The sequence below is a fragment of the Anabrus simplex genome, chromosome 8 (genome assembly GCF_040414725.1).
Source record: "Anabrus simplex isolate iqAnaSimp1 chromosome 8, ASM4041472v1, whole genome shotgun sequence".
Lineage (NCBI taxonomy): Eukaryota > Metazoa > Arthropoda > Insecta > Orthoptera > Tettigoniidae > Anabrus > Anabrus simplex.
The window spans coordinates 103,593,754-103,620,605 of NC_090272.1; the positions used below are offsets into that span (position 1 = coordinate 103,593,754).

Sequence of the window (26,852 nt, forward strand, 5' to 3'; positions counted from 1 at the left end):
TACATGTCCGATCTTCAGTTTTTGAGATATAAGTATCCTCATAAAAAGTATTCTCCCACGTTTTTATTTCCTTTCCCCACCCCCTTAAGTGGATTTTCCAAAAACAAAAAATAAGTGTTTCTTTATTTTTAAAGGAGATTCCAAATATCAGTTTTCACAACTGCAATATCTTCAGCTTTGTGATATAAGTATCCTCATAAGAAGAATTCAATGTTTTTCACTTCTTTTCACCCCTCCTCCCCTGTCTGCTGTTAAGTGGATTTTCCAAAAACAAAAAAAAAGTTTTTTTTAATGCGATTCCAAACACCAATTTTCACATCTGTAACATAGTAAGTTTTTGAGATATACTGTAGATATACTCACTTCACTCTGTTTTTCACTTCTTTTCACCCTCCCTAAAGTGTATTTTCCAAAAACAGAAGTGTTTCTTCATTTTCAGTGAAAATTCTAAATATGAATTTTCATGTCTGTAACATATTCTGTTTTTGAGATATAAGTATCCTCATAAAAATAATTCAACCCTTTTTAACTTCTTTTTACCCCCCCTACCTCCTAGGTGGATTTTGCAAAAGCAAAAAAGTACTGATTTCTTTATTTTCAAAGGAGCTCCCAAAAACCATTTTTTTACATCTGTAAACTGTTAAGTTTTTGAGATATACATATACTCATTTAAACATTTAATCCCTACCCCCTTTTCACCCCCTTAGCAACAGAATATCCAAAAATCCTCCCTTAGTGAGCTCGTACACTGAAATATAAATGAACCCCCAAAGTTTAATTTCTTTATGTCCCGTAGTTCTGGCTCGGCGATGATGAATCAGTCAGTCAGTCAGAACATGTTATTTTATATACAGTACATAGATTTTTTCCTTTTGATCAGATTTTTGTATGATTTGTCCATCTTCAAAATACATTTTGTCTGTACTGCATATGGACTCATATATAGTGAGTAGTGTGGAGTAAACAACCTAAACCAAAGTCCATCGTGCTACAGCCCTGACAAGCCTTGGCCTACCAAACAACTGTTGCTTAGCTGTGTGGTCAGCATGACGTATCTTCTCAACCGTTATTCTTGGCATTCTTGACAGGGGCCACTATCTCATCAGATAGCTCTTCAGTTCCATGCCTAAATCATTAGCGGGCTGACTTTTGGTCACAGGGGTCCTGGGTTCGATTCCCAGCGGGGTCGGAAATTTTAACCATAATTGGTTAATTCCCCTGGCACGGGAACTAGGTGTATGTGCCCCCGTCTTCATCATTATTTCATCATCATGACGCTCAGGTCGCCTACGGACGTCAAAACAAAAGACTTGCACCAGGCCTCTCCGGAGGCCACACACCATTATTATTATTAGCTCTTCAATTGTCCTGCCATATGCCTAGTGGACCTTGAACCAGTTCCCAGATCCTAGTAAAAATCCCTGATATGGCCACGAATCGAACCCAGGATCCTTCAGGTAGACTGGCTGTCCCTGTACTGCAGGCCCAACATGAGTAAACTACTCATAACGTCAAAGTGTACGGCAGGCTGGACAAAACACCTCTAAGAGGATGTAACTCTCTTTTCACCCCCTTAGAGATTGGATTTCCAAAACAACAAAAGCCTCTTAGTGGGTGCATACATAATAAAAGAAACATAATCTCCAAATTTCATCTTTCATTGTTCAGTTGTTTGGGCTGGACATGGAGGAATCAGTCAGGACATCTCCCTCTATTGGGATTTCAGATTTCTGCAGACTCTGTAGATTAATGGCCTTCTTATTTTTCTTTTCTATTCTTCTATTCTGCCATGTACTCATTCATTTATATAAAATCTATATATCCAGCTTGTTTATCAAAACATTCATTTGGAGTGTGCTGCTATATGGCTGTGAAGGATGGACTCTCTTGAAGGAGGACGTGAAACGACTAGAGGCAGTGGAAGTGTGGTTATGGAGGAAGATGACAAGAACTAGCTGGATTGAGAAGAAAACTAATGAACCAGTGCTTAGAGAAATAAACACCCAGAGACATTTAATAACAACAATAAAAAGGAGAAAAGCGTCAGTTTTTGGTCACATTCTCCGGCATAATGACTTCATAAAGAACTTGTTCGAAAGCAAGGTGATGGGAAAGAAAGGCAGAGTTGTGGGACATATGAAAACATTGAATGAATGAATCAAAAATCACCTGATTCACTTGGAGGACAAGAGAAGTTGGACAGAAAAGATGAAACAGAGGATTTGGTTACAAGTAAATGGAAGCAACACCAGGCTCAGTGGGGCCTTTTCTTGCATCACAACACTCTTATGAATTTCTTGCAACACTAACTGTAAGCCTTTGGGGAGGAAGTATAGTGTCTTGATAACTTGCTACCATATTTGCATCCCACTCCCATCTCCCAGATTTTAGATTGCCAGAAAGCCCAACCACGGATAACTTACCATTTTCAAAGGAGATAACGAAGATTTTGATTTTTCAAAATAGGATGAATGAGCTAAGAGCTCATAATTAAGAATTTAGACCTCATTCCATGCCAGGAGATTTTGTTTCCTTGGCAACAGATTTTGATAGTGAATGCTTTTATTATTGGTTACTGAGGTTACTACTCATTTCCTCCAACAATATTAAAATTGTAATGAATTAATAATCTATTAAAGCACACTTTATTATTAATATCACAGAAAAAATAGACTCTTATCCTAGACTGACTAGCATTATTGTGCAATAATTAACTCTCATTTCACAAATTAGAAGACATCATCTTTGAAGCTGTTTTATGGTCTCTTGCAGATGTGCTGAATTTCTAGGCTCATTCCTTGCTTGGTGCTTATACTGAACTCCTGCTACAGCACTTCAAAGTACTTCCAAGTGACGTTTATCAGAGAAAAGAACTTTCTCCCAGTGATCTGTTTTCCAATACTGATGACTACTTGCACACAAGAGATGTTTCCTACGTATTTCTCCTGTTAGAAGGTTTTTCTTTGGAGGTTTGCAGGGTTTCCTTCCATTTGCTAGAAGTCTACAACAAAAATAACTACAGCAACAACAACAACAACTAGAGGACCTGTGCTGCTCCGCAGCATTTGTTATAAATACGTCAGATGATGTGTCTTGATATAAAATTGCTCTCCATGAGCTGCCCAGTTACTATTTTTGAACGTTTACCTTTAGGATTTGCATTACCCGTTAATTATGCGTGAAGTGATTTTTTTGTAGATTTCTTTATTGTGATGTAGATCGACAATTGACAATTTTTTTTAATTTTTTCAATTTGTTTTATGGAGCTGCCTCTGTGGATCAGTGGTTGAGTGTCCACCTCTGGATCCCCAGATAGCGGGTTCAAACCCAGCAGAGGTAGCTGGATTTTTGAAGGGCGGAAAAAAGTCCATTCGATACTCCATGTCATACGATGTCGACATGTAAAAAGATCTCCGGTAACACATTTGGTTTTTATGTGACAAAATTCATTAAATTTCTGCCACAGACCCCCAAGAGAGATTTGGTTTACTCTGTCTGCCATCTAGTAGGCCTTAAGTAAAACAGAACAAGCGATGGCTGTACACGTGGATGAGACCTGGAAACACATCAGACTTCATTATGATTCTGCAAAGATTCAGAAACCCAGTGTTGGTTTGCAAGACCTTCCTAGGAGCAGACATGGAAGAAGTAGATGATAAGGTCCTGGAACCAGAAGAGGCTGTTCATGCTGATGAAATGGGAGACCCAATTTCGAGGACAGAGCTTTGAGAGACCGAAATAGGAAAAGGCACCTGGAATTGGTGACATGCTTTCAGACTGCCTTAGGAAAAATCGGCATGGGGAGCATATTCCATTTAGTGTGTAAGATGTATGATACAGGGGAAGTGCCATTCGATTTTAGACACAATGTTGTTATACCTATTCCTAAGAAAGCTGGTGCTTGACAAGTGTAAAAGCTAGCACACCATTCATTTAATATCTCACACTTGCAAAATTTTAATTCATATTATTTACAGAAGAATGGAAAGACAAATCAAAGCTGAGTTGATAGAAGATCAGTTTGGCTTCAGAAGAAATGTAGGAACATGTGAAGCAATCCTGACTTTACATCTGATCTTAGAGGATTGAATCAGAAAACAGGCCCACATACATGGCATTCGTAGATCTAGAAAAGGCATTTGATAATGTTGATTGGACCAAGCTATTTGAGATTCTGAAGGTGATTGGGATCATATACTGAGAAAGAAGAATTACCTACAATTTGTTTGAAAATCAGTCTGTAGAGATAAGAATCGAAGGCTATGAAAAGGAAGCAGCAATCCAGACAGGAGTGGGGCAAGGCTGCAGTTTGTCCCCCTCTCCTTTCCAATGTTTATATACTGTAGAACAGGCATTAAAGGAAATCAAAGAGAAATTTGGAAAAGGAATTGAAATTCGAGGAGAGAAAATCAAAACTCTGACATTTGCCGATGATACTGTTATTTTATCAGAGTCTCGGAAGATGTGGAGAAATTGCAGAATGGTATGGACAGAGTCTTAGGGAAGGAGTACAAGGTGAAAATAAATAAGTCATAAACAGAAGTAATGGAATGCAGTCAAACAAAGTCAGCTGATGAGGAAATATTAGATTAGGAAATTAAGTCTTAAAAGAAGTAGATGAATATTGTTACTTGGGTTGTAAAATAACTAATGATGGCAGAAGTAAGGAGGACATAAAATGAAGACTAGTACGAGCAAGGAAGGCCTTCCTTAAGAAAAGAAATTTGCTCACTTCAAACACTGATGTAGGAATTAGAAAGATTTTTTGAAGACTTTTGTCTGGAGCATGGCATTGTATGGAAGTGAAATATGGATGATAACTAGCTCAGAAAGAAAGTGAATAGAAGCTTTTGAAATGTGGTGTTATAGAGAATGCTGAAGGTGAGATGGATAGATTGAATTACGAATGAAGAGATGCGGAATCAAATTGATGAGGGGAGAAAACTTGATCAGAGCCAAAACTTGAAGAAGAGACAGAATGACAAGATACATTTTAAGACACCCAGGACTTGTTCAGTTGGTTTTTTTAGGGTAGTGTAGGCAGTAAAAATGGCAGGGATAGACCAAGGTATGAATATGACAATCAGATTAGAGTAGTTGTAGAATGTAGCAGTTATGTAGAAATGGAAGAGTTAGCACAGGATAGGGTGGCATGGAGGGCTGCATCAAACCAGTCTACCGTCTGATAACGTAAACAGCAGTAACAACAATCTCAGAAGGACTACCTATGTATTCACAGTCATAACACAAATTCAAATAAACTCGGTGAATACAGTAAGCATTCAAGTTTCCTCACTTGCTTCTTTCACGAGACATTGTGATAATTTTGCTTTCCTTCTCCTGCCTCCTGGACTCATCAGTTCTAGTTGATAGAGTTTTCAAATAAGAGTTAGTCAAGTTGGCGAAGTATTCAACTCATCACATCACTAAATATGATTGTCAGTGAGCAAATACCTGCTGGGCTGAGCGGCTCAGACTAGAAGTTCTGGATTTTTGAGCTCAAATTAGTAAATTTGTTCCTGGCTCAGTCTGGTAGTATGTAAAGGTGCTCAAATGCTTCAACCTCATGTTGGTACATTTACTAGCATGTAAAAGAACACCTAAGCAACTCCAAAAACTGTAAAAGTAGGTAGTGGGACATAAAATTAATAGTAGTAATAGCAGTAGTAGTAGTGATAGTAGGGGTCCTGTAGAAGTGGTAGTGGTAATAGTAGTAGTGATAAATGTTAGTAAAAAAGCCCATAGAGGGAATCTGCTGATGAATTTGAGCATTCATTCTCCCCTGAATCATTTTTTTTGGACAAAATTTCTGATTTCCAACTCATATGAATTGTACTGTATCATTTAATAGCATGAAATTAGGGAAGTTAGGATTAGTGCCTCCACAACGTAACAATATTTACACAGTATTTTCTGCTAATAGCAAATCTGTAAAGGCTGTCATATCCTTACCTTGGGGTGAGACTGCCAAGGGGATGATTAAATATTGGATATTGGAGGATGGACTTTGAGAGGGTAATTTTTGGATGTGGATGTGGTACATGAATTGTTGAGAGTAATACTCAGATGTAATTCTTTACATTGCACTCTGTTTTCAAAACAAGTTGCATTCATAGATCTTACAGCAGCATATGATACCGTCTGGAGGAAAGGGCTCATGTAGAAACTACTTACAATAATACTCTGCCAGAAAAAAAAACAGCCATCAATCCAAATGATTTTACTAATCGTCTAATATCAGTTTCCATAAACACAAAAGACATGCAAACCAAAAAGGATATGAAATTAAAGTTGAACACGAAGAAAAGAGTAGCGCCACAGTCTTCTGAATTCTCTACTCCATTCAAAGCAGAGGAAACTAAAGCCTCAATTAAAAGTATGAAACTTGGAAAAGCTGATGGATTTGATGAAATTTATCCTGAATTTTTGGCTCATTGCGGACCAGCCACAAGAAAATGGTTAACCAACTTCTTCTCTAATATTCTGCAAACTGGAAACATCCCACCTTTGATGAAGAAAACAAAAATAATAGTCATACTGAAACCAAATGAAGATTCTACTAAAGTGGAAAACTACCGTCCAATAGCACTTCTAAGCGTCACATATAAACTGGTTGAGCAACTGATCTACAATAGAATTTATGAAACAATCAACAGCTACATTCTTATAGAGCAAGCAAGACTTAGACCTGGAAGAATTTGTAAAGATCAAGTACTGTCTCTCACCATGTATCTCAAAGATGGATATGAGAGGAAATCAGTAAGTGTGGTTGCCTTTTTGGATCTATCAGCTGCCTATGATACTGTCTGGCAAGAAGGACTCCTTTTAAAAAATTTTAGTGTTATCCCATGTCATAAACTTATGGCCTTACTTAACAATACACTTAGCAATAGGTACTTCCAGATCCATGCTGATAATGACGGAAGTAGAGTGTTTAAATTAAATGATGGTTTACCTCAAGGGTCAGTCCTGGCTCCCCTTCTTTTCAGTCTGTACATACATACAACTTCCCAGACACATCCTCAAGAAAATTCACTTATACTGATGACATTTGTTTGGTGACTCAGTGCTCCAACTTTTATGATGCTGAAACTACTTTAGCCACTGATCTGGAAGCCTTGGATGTATACTTCAAAAAATGGTGCCTGCACCTAAATCCTCAAAAAACAGTTATATCTACATTCCACTTATGCAACAGACAGTCTAATTATAAACCAGCTATCAGATTCTGATGTCAAGTGTTGCCATTCTGCAGTACACCAAAACACTTGGGAATAACACTTGATAGAACTTCGACTTTCAAACAACATCTCTCAAATGTAGTTGCTAAAGTTAAATCTAGAAATAATATTCTTCAGAAACTTGCTGGTACATCATAAGGAGCCAATACTCATGTTCTAAGATCAACAGCATTAGCCTTATCATATTCTGTTGCTGAATACTGCTGCTCCTCCTGGATCAATAGTGTACAACTCAATCAGGCAATGCGCATAATCACGGGATGCATTCAGAGCACAAACATGCTATGGCTTCCTGTTCTCAGCAACATTCCACCTCCAGCCCTAAGACGATCAGAAGCTCTCCTAAAGGTATGGAAAAACATTCAGCAGAACCCCCAACTACCCATCCATCAAGATATTACAAACACTGAACATCAACAAATGAAATCAAGGAAACCACCCTGGCGTATAGCAACAGATCTTGAAAGAACCTCTTTTCATGTTAACAGTTTATGGAAAGCCCGTTGGGATCAGTCTTCAATAGTCAACAAACATCTAGTTGAGAATCCTTCTATATGTGTACAAGGTGACAGTAAAGAATCATCTATCGGATAAGAACTGGGCAATGCAGATGTGGTTATCTATTGTGCAAATGGGGTTGGACTAGCTCTTCAAATTGTGATTGTGGTGCCCCTTCTCAGTCAATCCACCACATTGTTGCTAACTGCCCAATTCAAGCTTTCAAAGGAAAGCTAACGGACATTCACTGCACATCGGAAGAAGCACTTGATTGGGTCAAAAAACTAGACCTAGAGTTGTAGTATTGTATGGACTTGTGACTACGCACATTTATCTTGAATCTATATACGAGAGTTATGGCAAAAGTCATGGCAACTATTTTTTTTCTTGAAGATACTAGTCCGGTTGGAAAATGTGTCATATACAGACGAAAGAACAAGGTGTTAACTACATGTGTGGACAATGAATAGCACTGAAATATTGTTACACACTAATTTATTACGGTAGTATACAGGGCAATATGGCCTTCCCGGTGCAAAAGAATGACAACACAGTACACATAAAGTTGACATGACAAACCTGGGCCTAAAGACCCTCCAAGTAGTCCCCTGCTACTGACACCACTAGCTGCCAACGATGTCGGAGGCGCTGAATACCATCTGCCTCAGCATTTGCCGCACCATGTGTGAATCAGGTCACCTGTTGGCGTACAGCATTAACAATGTCCTCTCATGTTGCAAACCGTGTACCACGTAGTGGTTCCTTAATCTTTCGAATGAGATCAAAGTCACAAGGCGAAATGTCGGGAGAATACGGTGGGTGCTCCAATCCTTCCCATCCCCAACGCCGCAGTAGCTGCCCTACACACTCTGCTTTATGTTGTTTTGCATTGTCGTGCAGGATTATTGCACTGTCCACAAGATACGCACTTTTCTCCCGAACGCCACGTCGTACCTGTCGCACCAGGAAGTCCCTGTAGTACTGCGCGTTCATTGTTCTGCCATGTGGAACAAAGTGGCAAACAATGACACCCTGACGTCACACACGATGATCACCATCAACTGGGGAAGGATTCTGACGGACCGTCTGCCTCCTTGGTGATCCACCATGTCACCACTCCGCGGACTGACGTTTCAGTTCTGGTTCGTATGCCCTGGCCAAAAATTCATCGATGGCGATTATTCATGACAAGAATTAATCACCATCCTGTTGCCAGCGTGCAAAGTGGTCGGAGCATATTGCATAGCGCACCCACCTTTGAACTTCCGTCAGTGCATGCGGTACCCACCGTGATGCGATTTTGCACAGTTGCAGCTCATTACGCAATATCCTGTGGACGGTGCGTTTCTCAATGCCACTTGCCCTCTCTAACTCCAGTAGCATCCATCGTCTGTTTTCATCCAGGAGCTGTTCGATGACACATGCTGCCACTTCGGTCCGCACACTGACAGGTCGTCCCGAACGTTGCTCATCACTGGTTGACACACGTCCTTGCCGAAACTTTCCTACCCACTGTGCTACTGTATGGTATGGTAAGGCATTATTCCCAAGGGCTTCCACTAATTCACTATGACATTCCATTGCATTTCTCCCTCTAAGAATGGCTATTTTGATGTAAGCGTGCTGCTCAACACGGGTTGCGTCCATCTCGCACGACACTCGCCAACTGACTAATTTCACAGCCCTTGCTGCGCTACTACCAGCTATCACAGAGCTATCTGTTCTTCTGCATACACACTATGCCTGCAGAACTTCCACATGACACATATACATTTGTGATCCATTCACATGTCTACAAGAAAAAAAATAGTTGCCATGACTTTTGCCCCAATCCTCATATATCATACATTCATCATGTGATAAATAAATAAATCTGCCAGAAAATAGTAAATATGATTGTAAGTTTTGTGGGTAAGAGGTAGTTGCTAGTGGCTTTATGTCGCACCGACACAGATAGGTCTTATGGCGACGAAACTGGTAGTTGAGAATACATCTAAATAAGGTATAGCCTAAGCAAGCAATGGGTGCGGACATGCTGAGTCGTGAGTATCGAGAAGTATGGTAGGAGTTGAGTAATAACGGGGTGTGGACGTGTCAAGTGACGAGTAATATGATCGGAGTAGAGCAATATGGGGTCGTGATTGGAAGATGGCAGGGGAGAATGAAGAAGGAAACTAACAAAGGAAAGGAATGTAAAGAGGACCTGGGAAGGGAATAAAGGGAGAGGTGGTGTTGGTGGCAGTGGTGATAACTATGCTACTAGTTATTGGGGGCCTGGAATTGAATCCCAGCCTCAGTACAAGTGACAATGTGAGTTGGGATGACGTCGAAGTCATCAGGAAGGGGGTAAAGGAGGTTGTGAGAGAAGACTGCCCGTTTGATCAGATTAAAAAGATGATACAGGAACAATCTAGGGAGTTTGAAAATATGAGGAAATGGATACAAGAAAAAAACGGAAGAAACAATGACCAAAGTGGGAAGCAATGAGAGAGCAATTGTGTTACTAAAAGAGAAAATGAAAAATATAGAAAAGGAGGTGTTGAATCTAAAGAAGTAGAAATCAGCAGTTAGGAAAGTATGAAGAAATGCATATTTATATATGGTGTGCAGGAAGGAAAGAGAGAGGACAAAGTGAATGTAATTTACAAAGTGGTGGAGATTATTCAGAATAAAATGAAAATTAATATCAGTGAAATTGACATCGATGACGTGGAAAGGGTAGGTAAAGTGAGAGGACACAGACCTATCAAAGTGAAGTTGTGATCCACAATGATGGCAGACATAGTGATAAAATACGCAAGAAATTTTCAGGGTGAAAAAATCTGGATTAAGAGAGACATAGGAAGAGAAGGGAGTGAGAATTTGAAAATTTTAAAGAAACATTTAGTGAGAGCCAGACATCAAGTTTGGAGGGCGCACATAAGGGGCCAGCAATTAGTGGTATCCAATGGCAGATGGGTACGAGTTTGATCAGTGATGAAACTGCAGGCAATGGAAGAGAAACTTAAGCAGGAAGAAGATATCATGATGAGATCAGAGAGACGGCAGGTAGCAGAACGCAGTGCCGGAGAGGCTGGAGATGTGGCGTGCCGCAGAGAAGATCCTGGTCGAGAACTACAGGACAGTTTGAAGGAGAACCGCAAGACACTGGATAGTCTATGCGGAGTGTTAAGGGAAATGCTTAGGGGCAAGAAGGTGCTGGTGGAGGAAGAACCGCAAGAAATGGCAAGTATAATCAGTAGTGATCACGTGCATAGTGAAAATGAAGGTTCGAGGGATGAAGCAAAAGTAAGAGAAACAATAAACAAAGGGAGAAGTCTGATTTTAAGGGAGCTGTGAGGAAAGAAAACTAAAAGTGACGAGGACAAGGAAGGCAAAGAACACCCCAAAATGTCAAAAAAGAGGGAAAGGAAATAGAAGGAGAGAGGGCCATAGTAACGAGAAGTAAAAATAAGGTAGGAAATGGAGACGAAAGGTATGGTAGGTTAAAATAGCGTAAAAGTATTAAAATGAGATTGAATTAGAGGTGTGTGAAGAGTGATTAAGTTATAAAGATAGGGTTTGTAAATATTTGAATTGAAGATGTGGTTGTATAACGAGTGGTAAGTAAATAGTTAAGTAAGTTAGGTAGTGATGAAGGATTGTTAAGATATTATAAATTTGGAAGGTTTGTGAAGTGTGATTAAGTTAAAATGAGATTGGATTGAAGGTTTGTGAAGAGTGATTAAGTAAGATAAAGATATTGGAGGTTTGTAAAGAGTGATTAAGTTATAAAAGTAGGGCTTGTAAATGTTGGAATTGTAAGATGTGGTGGTATATAGGGTTTGTAAATAAAGATTGACATTTAAGTAAAGTTAGGTAGTGGTGAGAGATAGGAAAGGAGAAAAGCATAGGGGAAGTATTATAAATTTATAAAGCCTGTATTTAAAGATAAGAAATGGTTTTGTCACAAGTGGATATAAACTTCAATGAACTTGAATGGAAGTAGAACAGGCACTGCAAAGACAATAAGTTGAAATGAGAGAATAATGGGGGCATACACTCAGCACTAGACAAAATGTTATGATGTAGTCAGTGAATCTCAGTAGAGTGGGTTATGGCATGTAGGTACGGAATGTTTGTAATGCAAGGCTTGCGGACTCAATCAGATAAGAGGAGGCAAGTCATCAACCTCCCTTAGGAGACTTGTTGGCAAGCACTAAGCATCTGGTTAACACCAGGGTCCATCTAGCGGTTAACACTGCTTGATGGAATTACTATTCTTATTACTCTTATGTTATTATTATTATTATTATTATTATTATTAGCTGCCTCTGTGGATCAGCGGTAGAGTGTCGGCCTCCGGATCCCAAGATAGCGGGTTCAAACCCGGCAGAGGTAGTCGGATTTTTGAAGGGCGGAAAAAAGTCCATTCGACACTCCATGTCGTACGATGTCGGCATGTAAAAGATCTCTGGTGACACATTTGGTGTTTACCCGACAAAATTCATTAAATCTCAGCCATAGACGCCCAAGAGAGTTTCGGTTTACTCGGTCTGCCATCTAGTGGTGGCCTAGAGTAAAACAGAACGTCGAAATTGACGAGCAGACAGCCAGATGGCGTCAAATTGAAATGTCTGCACATGGTAGCTGAGGCCATACGATTATTATTATTATTATTATTATTATTATTATTATTATTATTATTATTATTATTATTATTATTATTATTATTATGAGCATTCTCACGGTGCGATGGCTAATGCCAACTATCTGATTAGTGCCTGGCTCCACCCGGAATAGATGGGAGGCACTATTATTCCTATTATGCTTATTGTTTAGTATTTAGGTAGAGTGTAAATTGAAAGAGCTTGTTTAGGTTTGGATATACTGTTATTTTTCTCCATTATACAGATCGATTAGGTGATATACTGTAAGATCTGGAGGAAAATTAACAAACAATAAACAATATATCTAAATAACAGAACCAGCGAGCAGTTCGAGCTAAGCAACGGCTTGGTACAAGGATCTGTTCTTGAACCACTCCTCTTTGATTTGTGTATACAGGACATGTTGCAAACCTCCAGCAGCATGTAGAGGTATGTAGATGACTGGATCATCACCAGTCTATTGAGGTAACAAATTTGACAACAGATCTGTCCATACTAGGTGACTGAAAATTAAAAATGAAAACTTGGTCCTAATATGGCGAAAACCAGAGTATGTTGCTTTCACCTGAGTAATAGACATGCTAACAAGGACCTTTCAGTCCAGTTTAATAGCACACAGCTCTACTATTACAAGCATCTTAAATATCTGGGTGTTATATTCAACAGGTCCTTAATGTACAGTCAGCAACTTTCCAGCACTGCAATTAAAATATGAGCATGAAACAACATCCTGTGTAAGCTGTCGGTCACATCGTTGGGATGCACAAGTAAGTGTACTATGGACAGCTCCGCTTGGACTAGCATACTCCATTGCTGCATACTGTGTGTCAGCCTGGCTTAACAACTGCCATGTAAAGATGATCCATCTTCAGCTAAACCAGACAATGAGGTTCATATCAGGAACTATCAATTCTACCCCAGTCTACTGGCTATTTACACTACCTACACTGTGTGGTATTACTCCTTTTCATCTTAGAAGGCAAAATGCCCTAGTTCGAGAAAGGTATTTTCATGACCCCAGCTGCCAGTCCATGGTGATATTTCAGACAGCAAAATCTTAAAATTTAAACTAACTGCAAGAAAACCCTTGATCTCTGCAGAATTTGTCCAGTCAGTAAATGTCTTCAACCTGGAATAAAATTGGAAAGGTTACTGGTCTAGCAAGGCACCTCTACAATCCCATACTGTCAAACGGCAAACCTTTAGGATTCAATCTGCCCCGCCCATTATGGGCCAGCTCAAATCGAGCGCAAACAAACCATAGATGCTGTGCTGTCTTGACAGTTCTGTGGGAATGGAAACAGTCAGCTGCGTGTGACTGTGGAAATGATAAGCAGACTATTTAGCACATTGCTTTTGAATATCCTCTCGGGTGCTACTGAGGCAACAGGCAGGACTTCCTAGTGTTACCCCTGAAGTAGTTGAGTTTTTGAAGAATCTTGACTGTCAACACAAGAACTGTTGGGCCAGTGGACGTCATGAACTGTGGTTTCCTTTAATATTTACTTACTTCAAAATATTGTTTTTCCTAAATTTAAGTATTTTGTGTAATATCATACTTGAAATAATAATTTTTAAATATTTTAAGATAAATTCCTACCTTTAATTTTCCTGCAATACTAAATTAAAATTAAATACTATTTCAAGTGAAGTTGGTTATGATCATCAGATGTATACCATACCCGAAATGCTGGTACAGCAATTATAAGTTAAAGTTACAAAGTATTTCAGTGCGTGACTACACATCAGCTCTCTACTCAGGTCGACATGGAGCATATGGTGTAGGCCTTGCCGCTTCCAGCCAAGGTTTGAACACGTCACCTAGGATCACCTCATATTCTATCCTATTTTATATCTCCTCTAATAATTAAAATCCGAGAAAACTGACAACTGCAACGCGTGTGCCTCTATAAAGTGTATAAGACCTCCAAGTTTGATGACAATAGGCACATTATTATAGAAATTATTAAGGTAGTAAGAAACTGATGCAATTGGCGTGACGTATCTCACTAGCTGCAGTTCTCAGTTATATAAGCCGGCTGCAAATTACACACATTATCCAGTCGACATTCCACAGCTATACCATGATGATCAGCTGTTGGACCTGATATAAAGTACTTAATTTCTATTCGTACATGTTACTGTCATGTTATTTGTATCTTTCCAAGTGTAGTTGCAACATAAATGTAATTTTGTCATGATTTTTAAGGTATTTTTCTATTTTTCCCACAGATGGAGGAGCAAAACCCAAACACAGAGAAAATAACAGCTGCATCCATACCAACTCTGAAACCTGGCAAGGGTTCTACTGGAAATTTCCAGATGGTTGATATTGCTTCTCTTAATCAGATCAAAGAAATCATGCAGCAGCTGGAAGAAATCCTACCGAAACCAATTCAAAGTAATAATAATTTTCAAAATAAGACCTCAACAAAAAATCCAAAGAAACTAAAGAAACTGTCAAAACAAACTCTAACAAATCAAGGGTGAGTATACTTGAGAATACTATAAAATATTTACTTCACCACCACCACATACTCTTTCTGATCAGAAGTTATCTGCACACCTACTTGTTAGTGTTCCTCAGATATACTGCCCTGTAGTAGACTTTAATAGGCAGTGGCCTACCAATGACCTTTATTACAGCTGAAACTTTGCAGAGAAGACTGTCTACAAAGAGTTGGATGCAGACCATTTTCCCCCGCAGCACTGTAGCAAGCACAGTTAAAACTTGTGGGTTGCTGGGTTCTCGAATGAAGTCTACATTGTAGTTCATTTCAACAGTGTTCAATAAGATTGAGATCAGGGCTCTGAGATGGTTAGCCCATTTCTGGAACCCTATTTTCCACACACCACTCACCATACACGAACAGACCCTGCTTTACGTACTAATATAACAAGAGCTCCAGATTGTATTGAGAGAGGAGAGGGTATGTAATCACTGGTAAGATCCCAATTATTCTGATAAAAGAGTAGCATTATAAAAATATTGCAAACATTGGGCTGAGAAGGCTTGGGAGTAAGGAGATGAATAGCTCGACTAAGAATAGGGTAAAGGCGGGGAGATGACACGCAAGGAGAGTTGATGCACCCCAGGCTGCGAGAGCTGTGGAGGGGATAGGTCATTTAGAGGTTGCTGAATGGAAGCGGTTGTGAATGACAGCTGGGCTTGTTGTTTCTTTGTGTGTTTCAGCGGATATAGCCGTTCTCAGAAGGAAGTTTCATATTAGCTGGTAATGGTGAGTGTTGGACCTTTTTTACATCCCTATGCCTTTGCTAGCGGGACCTAGTGTTTACAGTGTACTATGTCTTCTGGTATAGACTAGAGCAATTTTGTTACTTTCATTGACCTGTCTCAGTCTTATCCTTGGATTTGACAATGTGAAAGTGACTGAGGTATGAGCATTGCTAGTAATGCCATTCCTTATGCAACCAGTTCCTGCTATGAATGGTGTGAAAATGTTGCTCATAGGGTCGGTTGATACATGCATTTCAGTGGGCTTGGTGGACTGATATGTAATAGCAACTTCTGGATCTACCTCACTCCTCATTTCCCTAGTATGCCTCTTTAGTGATGCCTAGGCCATCTATGACAGCTGATGGCAGAGCTGTTGAGGATCCAGCCAGCCTTAGGGCTGAGGACTAAACATACATATACAGATAACCTCTTAATGACCACAACATTTAGTATTTTCAAAAATATAGTATCAAGTAGGTTAAGTTGTCTATGCATCAGCACATTTTCGAATGTCGTAAGCCATGTTGCCATTTACTGGGTTGGTGCGCCATCTCTCCCACGGATTCAGGTGAGTTAACGCAGGGAGGCTGAGGGAGAGACGGCACAGTTTCATAAGTGAGGGCGAGATGGCGCAGCCAATGCTTTACTAAATTTTCTTCTCTAAGGCTGCTTATCTTTCCTCTTGCAGCCAAAAATGCCTAGAAAATACATATGGAAAACAGATATAACAAAATAGACCCAGGATGACCTCCATAAAGCAGTCCATGCCAAGTCCATGACAAGCTTGGAACCACAGTCATTGTTAGGAACTGAACGGAAGCTAGTCATGCACATTCAGAAATTACAGGCATCCGGCTTTGCACCAACAAGGCAAACTGTTCAAAACATAGCTTTCCGTTTAGCTAAACGTTTGAGACTGCGATCAGAGTTCAGTGAAGCAAAATGAAAACCAGGATGGGATTGGTGCACATCTTTCATGGAGAGGAACAATGATTTAAGTTTGAGGAAAGCAGAGGTAATATCTGTTGCAAGAGCACTAGGGCTAAATAGGGAAGAAGTTGATCGTTATTTCGATATATTAATAAAATTAATGAGGAAAATGAACTGGCGGGGAGGGAGAGGTGACCGAGACATATTTTCAACGTGGATGAAACCGGCCTACAATTGAACATCAAGCCAGGCATTAAGGGAAGCAAAGATGTTCAAGTATTGACTTCTGGAGAGAAAGGAGAAACCATATCCGGAATTGCTTGTTGCAATGCTAAAGACAAATTTCTTCCACTGTATTGCATATTCAAAGGTAAGAATAAGAAGTGTGAATCTGAAGATGGTATGCCACCTGGTTCAGTGGTTGCTATGAGCACAAAATTGGCATACGTGAATTCTGAAGTCTTTATGGATTGGCTACAGAATCATTTTGCTCCCCGAAAACCCCTTGGCAAAGTACTTCTTACATTAGATGGACACAGATCCCACATGAACTGTGCTGAAGTGCTTGACTTTGCAGTGCTGAATTACGTTATGTTACTTTGTCTACCAAGCCACACAACTCACTTCTTGCAACCATCAGATTGTGGATTTTTTAATCCTCTGAAGTCTTATTTCTACCAGGTTTGTAAAACTTTTATTCAAAATTATCCAGATCACCAAATCCAACTGCTTCAGTTCGGTTTGCTTCTGAATACAGCCTGATCTTGAGCTGCAGCTCCACTGATTGGCACTTCCTGTTTTAGAGTTACAGGTGTTTTTCCTCTAAACAGAAAAGCCACCCCTAATCTTGCCTTCAGTATCTCAGACAACGTAGTTTCTTCAACAAACCTGTCTCTTCTATCCATTACAGTCTCTCAATATGATCCAGGACCTTCTACATTGAGCCAGGCTGCTGAGGTACAAATCACATAAAAATTTGATGAGAACAACTCCAGTGCGAGCATGACAACATGTAAAAGGTTGCAAGAAATTTTGCCAATACCTCTCACTAAAAAACACATTGGTAGGCCTAAGCATATGAAGCAGTCGGCTGTTCATCTAACCGATGCGAAGTTTATAACTGAGAGATGAAATAAAAGGCCTCAAAGTAGCAAAAAGACTCAGAAGAATGGAAATTTAAAAAAAAGGTGGTACATAAGAAGACTGCACGAGACAAGGCTTGTATTTAATGTGACACGTCATAAAACACAACACTTTCTTGTATGTCAAAAAAATTTACAGCTAAAATATATGTGAATGGCCTTGAAGAGTACAAAGTGTTCCTTTAAAAAACATTTTTTTCTTCTGTCTGTAGACACTTTCTAATGTACTGAACTAACTACTGATTTCTAGAACATTGTTCCTTTTTTATGTGATTAGAATACCTAATCATTGTTTATATTAATGTGAAACAGTTCCTTATAATATGTAATCCTGAAATTTCTATAATATAGTCACAGTGACTGTCATGGGAGACTTTAATGCAATGTTGGGATGCAACATAAAAGGAATGGAAGAAGTAATTGGACCTTTTGGATGTGGAAAGAGCAATGGAGAGGGAGAGAAGCTGGTGGATATGTGTGAGAAATGGGTTAAGTGTGGGCAATATGTCGTTCAGGAAGAAAAATAGTAGAAAGATTTCAAGATATGTATTGGGAAACAGAAGGACAAAGACAGTAATTGATTACTTCTTGGTGGAAAGAGCAAATCATAGACAGTTGTTAGATGTAACATCCTTGCCAGAAGTAGCCTTTGAAGGAAACTATAGAATAGTGGTGGCAAAAATGAAAGTAAGAATAACAGTGAAAATAAAAGAATTAAGAGATAAAAAAATACAAGTATGCAATATTATGCTTTATGTTGCACCGACACAGATAGGTCTTATGGCGACAATGGGATGGGACAGGGCTAGGATTGGGAAGGAAGTGGCCATGGGCTTAATTAAGGTGCAAAAATGGAAAACCACGGAAAACCATCTTTAGGGCTGCTGACAGTGGGATTCAAACCCACTATCTCCTGAATGCAAGGTCACAGGTCCCATTAGACTACAGTGTACCCCTGGCAGCATGGCCAACTTAATCAGTATAAAAGTATGGAAATTAAAAGATATGGAAGTAAAAGAAAAATTCCAAAATGAATTCACAATAAGATTGAGTCAAGGTGCAGTAAAGCTAATGCAATGAGGTCGCAATTGTGATCAACAGTATCTATAAGAAGAAAGTCAGTTCCCTGACAAAACTATCTTTGCATTGGTCTGTTTTCAGACCAATTTTGTTTTAGGGGAATGAAAGCTCGGTGGACTCTGGATATCTTATTCATAAGCTAGAATTAACAGACAGAAAGTAGGGAGAATGATTGCTGATACAAACATGTGGGACCAATGGCAGGAGGGTATTTGGAATGAGGAGATAAAGACTAACTTAGGGATTAATTCAATGGATGAAGCTGTACGTATGAACTGGCTTTGGTGTTCGGGCCATGTGAGGCAAATGGAGGAGGATAGGCTACCTAGGAGAATAATGGATTCTGTTTTGGAGGGTAATAGAAGTAGAGGGAGACCAAGACAACAATGGTTAGTCTCTATTTCTAACTAAATGGTATAGAACTAAATGAGGCCAGAGAACTAGTTACAAATAAAGGAGTGTAGTGGCATTTGTAAGTTCGCAAAGGCTTGCATACTGAATCGCTGAAAGGCATAATGGTCTATAATGAAGAGAGAGAGAGAGAGTGTGTGTGTGTGTTCTTTTTTTTTTTTTCAAACAATACTTACCCAGAACAGAGGTGGAGAATGTGGAGGTGGAATGGGACATGTTCAAAAGGGCATTTTAAATCTGTGCATAGAGAGCTTGTGGTAGAATACCTGAATAGTGAAAGATAAAGAGACCCCAGGTGGAGTAAGAGAGTAAAGGAGGAAGTAAAAATAAGAAAGCATGGAAGTTACGGAATAGGGATAAAATGAAAGAAAGTATCAGGAAATGAAAAGCATCACTACTGATCTGCATTTAGGGCATTCGCCCAGGTGGCAGATTCCCTATCTGTTGTTTTCCTAGCTTTTTCTTAAATGATTCAAAAAAATTGGAAATATATTGAACATATCCATTGGTAATTTATTCCAATCCCTAACTCCCCTTCCTATTAACAAATATTTTCCCTAATTTGTCCTCTTGAATTCCAACTTTATTTTCATATTGTGATCTTTCCTACTTTTAAAGACACCACTCAAAATTATTCGTCCGAGCTCGATAGCTGGAGCCGCTTAAGTGCGGCCAGTATCCAGTAATCGGGAGATAGTGGGTTCGAACCCCACTGTCGGCGGCCGTGAAGATGGTTTTCCGTGGTTTCCCATTTTTACACCAGGCAAATGCTGGGGCTGTACCTTAATTAAGTCCATGGCCAATTCCTTCCCATTCCTAGGCCTTTCCAATCCCATCGTCGGTACGACGTAAACCAAATAAAAAAATATAACAAAAAAATCTTATTCGTCTACTAATGTCATATCACGCCATCTCTCCACTGACAGCTCGGAACATACCACTTATATGGTTGGTCTGTTATTGGGCATTATAAATTTTCCAGCTAACTCATTCCTTGTTGCCAGCGTTTTGCCCCAGTGCGCCAAGTTGGGTTCATCAGTTGGTAAATAGCACACCTACCAAGACTCATGGCTAGTGCATACCGTGGAGGCTACTACTACTACTGTATGTATGTTTAGTCCTCAGCCCGAAGGCTGGTTGGATCCTCAACAGCTCCGCCATCAGCTGTCATAAATGGCCTAGGCATCCCTGAAGAGGCGTACTAGGGAAATGAGGAGTGAGGTAGTTTCCCGTTGCTTTCCTCACCGAGCCAGAAGTTGCTATTACATATCAGTCTGCCAAGCCCACTGAAATGCATGCACCAACTGACCCTATGAGCAACATTTTCACACCATTCATAGCAGGGACTGGCTGCATAAGGAATGGCATTACTAGCATCACTCATACCTCAGTCACTTTCATCTGGTCAAAGCCAAGGATAAAGCTGAGACAGATCAATGAAAGTAACAATATTGCTCTAGCCCATACCAGAAGACATAGTGCACTGTAGACACTACGTCCTGCCAGCAAAGGCATACTACTACTACTACTAAATGTTTTCATTCCTCCGCTGAAGGGGAGATTTGTTACGGTGAAGGAGATGTACGGAGAAGGTGAGGGGTTGGGCGGCCGTGGCCTATACTACGAACTGTCCCGGCATTCGCTTTAGTGCAGGAGAATGGAAAACCACGGAAAACCATTCTCAGGACAGCCGATGGGTGGGGCCAGGTGTAAAGTCCGGCACTGTGCCCCAGGCCCGTCTCCCGAATGCAGAGGCGTAGAGCCATGGTAGAGCCATGGCTAACTTTCCTCTGCTCGGTTGGCCAGTCAGAGTACAGAGCTGTTGGACCACGGGCAAGCCGTAGCCTCTTAAGGGACGAAACCCACTCTGCATCCACCGATTCCGTGGAGGCTACTGCGTAGGCTACTTGGAGCCACAGGCAGTACCAATGCATTATGAGAGACTTTGTCTCATTTTGAAAAGTTGATGCCTGCCTGGCCATCAGATGATACAGATGTTGATTCCCATTGGAAACAAATATTTCAGGCAACCCATTATCTTTAGTATATCCCCAGAAATCCTAACAATTCCAGCCACTTTTCTAGTTTTCAAAGTGTGTACCTTATTGTAAATGTCATTGTTATAATAGGTAAATTTTAATACTTTGTTAGAATTAGTCACCTCCTCTATTTGGACATTTTCTGTGTAACCAACAATCATTATATACGGCTGACTGAATACTTCTGCTTTTGAAGATCCTCACATACACACTCTCCTTGTTCATTAGAGATTCCTGAAATGTCCTTCTTGGAACCTGTTTCTGCCTCAGAGTACCTATACATACCCTTCCATTTTTCACTAAAATTTGTATGACTACCAGTAATGCTTGCCATCATGTTATCCTTAGCTGACTTCTTTGCTAGATTCCATTTCCTAGTAAGTTCCTCCAATTTCTCCTTACTTCCACAGCCATTTCTAACTCTTATTTCTTTCCAGTCTGCAGCTCCTTCTTAGTCTCTTTATTTCTCTGTTATAATAAAGTGGGTATTTACCATTCAAACCTGTTTCCACACTCCTCAATAGTTGCTTTAAACCCATCCCACAGTCTGTTTACATTTTTATTTGCCGATTTCCACCGACCATAGTTACTTTTAAAAACTGCCTTATGCCTGTTTCATCATCCATATGGTACTGCCTAATAGGCCTACTTTTAAGGCCTTCCTTTCTATCACATTTATTTTTAACGACGATAAAAACAGCTTCATGATCACTAATACCATCTGTTACTTTGGTTTCTCTGTAGAGCTCATGTGGTTTTACCAGCACCATGTCCAGAATATTCTTCCCTCTAGTTGGTTCCATCACTTTCTGAATCAGCTGTCCTTCCCATATTAACGTATTTGCCATTTGTTGGTCATGCTTCCTGTTCACATTACCTTCCCAATTGACATTTGGTAAATTAATATCTCCTGCTACAATCACATTCCTTTCCATATTGTTTCCCACATAGCTGATTATCTTATCAAATAATTCTGAATCAGTGTCAGCGCTACCCTTTCCCGGTCTGTACACTCCCAAGACATCCAGTTGCTTATTATCTTTAGAAATGAGCCTCACACCTAGAATTTCATGTTTGTCATCTTTAATTTTTTCGTAGCTTACAAATTCTTCTTTCACCAGAATGAATACTCCCCGTCCTACCATTCCTACCCTATCTCTACGATACACACTCCAATTCCGTGAGAAAATTTCTGCATCCATTATATAATTCCTCAGCCAGCCATGATTCTAGTCCTATTACAATATCTGGTAAGTATATAACCGTGTATCAATGAAATCCGCCCCCCCCGCCATGGCACTACAGCCCTTGAAGGACCTTGGCTTACCAAGCGACCGCTGCTCAGCCCGAAGGCCTGCAGAATACGAGATGTCGTGTTGTCAGCACGACGAATCCTCTCGGCCGTTATTCTTGGCTTTCGAGACCGGGGCCGCTATCTCACCGTCAGATAGCTCCTCAATTCTAATCACGTAGGCTGAGTGTACTCGAACCAGCCCTCAGGTCCAGGTAAAAATCCCTGACCTGGCCGGGAATCGAACCCGGGGCCTCCGGGTAAGAGGCAGGCACGTTACCCCTACACCAAGGGGTCAGCGTATCAATGAAATCAGTTCATTCTATTCCTTTCTTTACGTTACTTCTACAGTTCAACACTAACATTTTTATGTCATCGCTGCTTGACTTCCAGATCCCTGTACCCTTATCACTGCTCCCTTGACCACCCCATTTCACTGAATGTACCTCCCTGTAACCCTTCTAAACAAATTTCCTAACTTATATGTTCCACTTCAGTTTAAGTGAAGGCCATCTGAGTGCAGATCCCTATCTCCTACCCACCCATTATAATCTAGAAATCTCACTCCCAGTTTCCCACATACCCACTTCATAGTCTCATTTAAATCCCCAATCACCTTCCAGTCAATATCCCTCCGACGTAGGCCAAGTAAGCCAAGAAAAGCTGGGAAGGATTTACGCAAGAGTTGGAAGAGGATGTGTATAACAGTAAAAGGATGCCATATGGACTTTTAAGAAGGAAGAGTACATAAAACAGGTGAAAGGGAAATAAGGAGAGAGAATAACACAATAAGAGGAGAAAAGGAAAAGATAGAATTATTACTTTGATGAACTACTGAATGTGAGAAGGGATGTAGATGAGATGATAGAGGCAGAGTGTGAGGAAACAGAAGACGAGAGTCAAATCACAATGGAAGAAGTGGAAAGTGCTGTCAAATGAAAGCAGATTGGATTAATTGTGTGCGGAAAAGCTAAAAGCAGCAGGACCATTTGATCTGCAGTGGCTTTAACGGCAATTTAAATGCTTTTGCAAAGAAAAATCAATACCAATTGACTGAGAAAAAGGAATAATAATACCTATATTTAAGAAGGGGAACAAGAAGATATGTGATATTATCGAGGAATCACACTCGTACCTTAGGTAGCAAAAATATTTGAAAGGGTACTAGGAAAGATTTTTTGCTATTTGCTTTACGTCGCACCAAGACAGGTAGGTCTTATGGCGACGATGGGACAGGAAAGGCCTAGGAATTGGAAGGAAGAGAATGAGTTGAAAGGTGAAAGGGCAGTTACAGGAATAGCAGTATGGCATTTGAAATGGAAGATAAACACTAGACCCTGTCTTCATTATGAGGCAGTTATTCGAAAAACACTGGGAATATGGAAGGCGTATGGTGATGTCTTTTCTTGATTTAGATAAGGCTTATGATAGTGTACCCAGAAAAAAGCATGGAAAGTAATGCAACGGAAAGGATTTGGAAAACAAATTATAGAATATGTGCAAGTACTGCAGTATAGAGATCGGGCCAGCTAGGAAGGCATCTGGTGGGGGGAAGTGTGCAAGTGAGAAAGCAGAGCCGTGGGAGCGAGAACGCTGACTTCCCCTCTCGCTCAGTGTTGTGGCGACGTACATTTGACCCGAAATATTTGCTATAACTGACATGTAACACTTCGCAGTTTTTTAGTTAGTGGAATTCTCTTTCAGCTGTAAATTACCGACATACCTAGCTGAAATGAATTTATTTACAAGTGTTACAGATGATTGATAGATGTAAGGAGTTAGAGCATAATTTAACCTCTTATTATAGTGGCTGTGAAAATCATTTTCGTGTATCAATATGCGTACTCATTATTTTAAATTATAATTTAATGTAAAATTAACTTTACAATGATTTAGATGCACAGTGTAGAATATGGTTTGCTATAACAGTAGGCTTCATAACCTGAGCCACATCATGTAAAATAAGTCAATAATAATAATAATAATAATAATAATAATAATAATAATAATAATAATAATATAACATACGTCAAGAATGAAACACACTATAAGAAAATTCAAAAACTTTCAGATACTGTGCGAAAAAGGAGGATAATTTTTACGGTCATCTCCTCAGAATAAACTCTGATAGATTACCCGAACAAATCTTTGACTTCTTCCGTAACCGCAAAACAAAACCGAACTGGTTCAAAGAAACTGAAAAAGACTTGGTAGAATTAAAAAATTACAGAAAATTCACTATTTGCTCAAACAGCTAAAGTAATAAATAGAGAAGGAAATATAAGGTTCCAAAACAAATCTACATTAAAAGCGAATTTCTGTCTAGCGAGTTTCTCTAAGTCGTCAATAGTGAAGGTGAAGGTGACGTTGTGAGATACTACCCAGTTCTTCACTTCTGCCCACATTATTTCAATACTGTCCGGCTCCATGGCTAAATGGTTAGCGTGCTGGCCTTTGGCCATTGGAGTCCCGGGTTCGATTCCCGACAGGGTCGGGAATTTTAACCTTAATTGGTTAATTTCGCTGCACGGGGGCTGGGTGTATGTGTCATCTTCATCATCATTTCATCCTCATCACGACACGCAGGTCGCCTACGGGTGTCATAAGAAGACCTGCATCTGGCGAGCCGAACTTGTCCTCAGACACTCCCGGCACTAAAATCCATACACCATTTCATTTTTCATTTCAATACTGTTTAATTCAGGGTGATGTGGGGGCAGTCGAAGAGCGTCCGTGGCTCAGACGGCAGCGCGTCGGCCTCTCACCGCTGGATACTGTGGTTCAAATCCCGGTCACTCCATGTGAGATTTGTGCTGGACAAAGCGGAGGCAGGACAGGTTTTTCTCCGGGTACTCCGGTTTTCCCTGTCATCTTTCATTCCAGCAACACTCTCCGTTCTCATTTCATAGCATCTATTAGTCATTAATAAATCACTTTGGGAGTGGCGACCCCATCGTACTAACAGCCTATATCTGCTCATTCATTCCATCCATGACCCGGTCAATGACTGGAAAACAGGTTGTAGGTTTTCATTCATGGGGGCAGTCGAAGGACCGAGTGCCCGTAACGCTCTATGAGATCATCTAGGCCGTAGGTTTTGTGTGCCGGCTTGTGCAATTCGATAAGCTCGTAAAGCTTGTGTTTGTACGTCGTATCATGGTGTGGAATGTTCCTATTCACTAGCCAGGAGATCATCGTCACTTTCCGTGAACTGGAGGTTGGAGCACAATCTACTTCCTTGTTGTGATATGACGCATTGTAAATCACGAGAACACTGTGAGGTGGAAGATTAGGAATAAGCATATCTTTCACCCACTTAAAAAATTTATCACTATTCATGTCACCGTGGTAGTCTCGATGAAGCCCATTTCCCTGCCAGCATGTACAACTATAAGTCTTTTTTCCTTTTGACATGGGCGCTGATATACCGGATATTGCATCATCAGACCAGCCTCTGCTGGATACATGGGACGTATGTATATAGGTTTCATCCATGTACACTATAGGCCTAGCCTCCGCCCGATACTGGGCAATTTTTTTCAATCTTTTGTATTTTATGTCATGCTTTTCCATTAGGATGCGCTTATTAGTGTTAGTTTTTTTCCAATTATATCCTAATGATTGAAAGATTCGCTTGACACTAGTGTTGGATCCTTTGAACTTTAAGTCTTTCTCTAACTTTGCACAAATTTTTGAAACTGTAGGTAAACATTTTTCAACTAAATAAAAATTGTTAACAATATGACGTACGTCACCTTCGTCAGTCCGGTAACATTCTTTGTGCGCATTCTTTTTTGTTTGGTGTTTCAAACAGACTCTCCATAGGTTTTCCTAATTCTATCGCTTTTTGTTTATCGCTCTTAGTCCGTGCACAGAAGTTTCTGACACTCCCAACAGCTGCTGCTACTCTTTCCTGCACTTTCTTACAATTTATCACTAACTTTTCTTCCACTGCCTACCTTTCCATAAAGTCTATAATGAGATTGCTGCACGAGTCTGACTCTTTAGCACCTTACGATGCAAGCTACTTTTAACGCCTACCATACTGTCACAGATAGGCCTAACGTACACCACCACTAATCACAGTTACTACACAATGAGAAATTACAAAGCAGCACGCATCAGCTGAGTGTAAACTTATGCACTGAACTGCCCTTGTAGCAGGAGCTCTGTTAGGAGGGGATGCGCTACGCTGGATTGTCCAAAGAGCGCATGCGCGACCAGACGTCTTCCTAGTTGGCCTGATCTTTACAAAATTTGTTGCAGCAGTGTCAAGGCACACGTGGAGAGAACAGAGTGGTTTTGGAATTAAAGTGGAGTACGAAAATGAAGT

At 40.1% G+C, this 26,852-nt stretch overlaps 1 protein-coding gene across 4 annotated transcripts in view; it reads left to right on the forward strand.

Annotated features, from left to right (window-relative positions):
* Window positions 1-26,852, forward strand: part of LOC136878858 (uncharacterized) — a 317,293-nt gene that overhangs the window by 233,444 nt on the left and 56,997 nt on the right. For all 4 annotated transcript variants that reach the window (XM_067152397.2, XM_067152398.2, XM_068229039.1 and 1 more), the window contains one exon: window positions 14,621-14,874. In XM_067152397.2, the coding sequence (XP_067008498.2) occupies window positions 14,621-14,874 (254 nt within the window). The remainder of the gene's footprint in view (window positions 1-14,620; window positions 14,875-26,852) is intronic.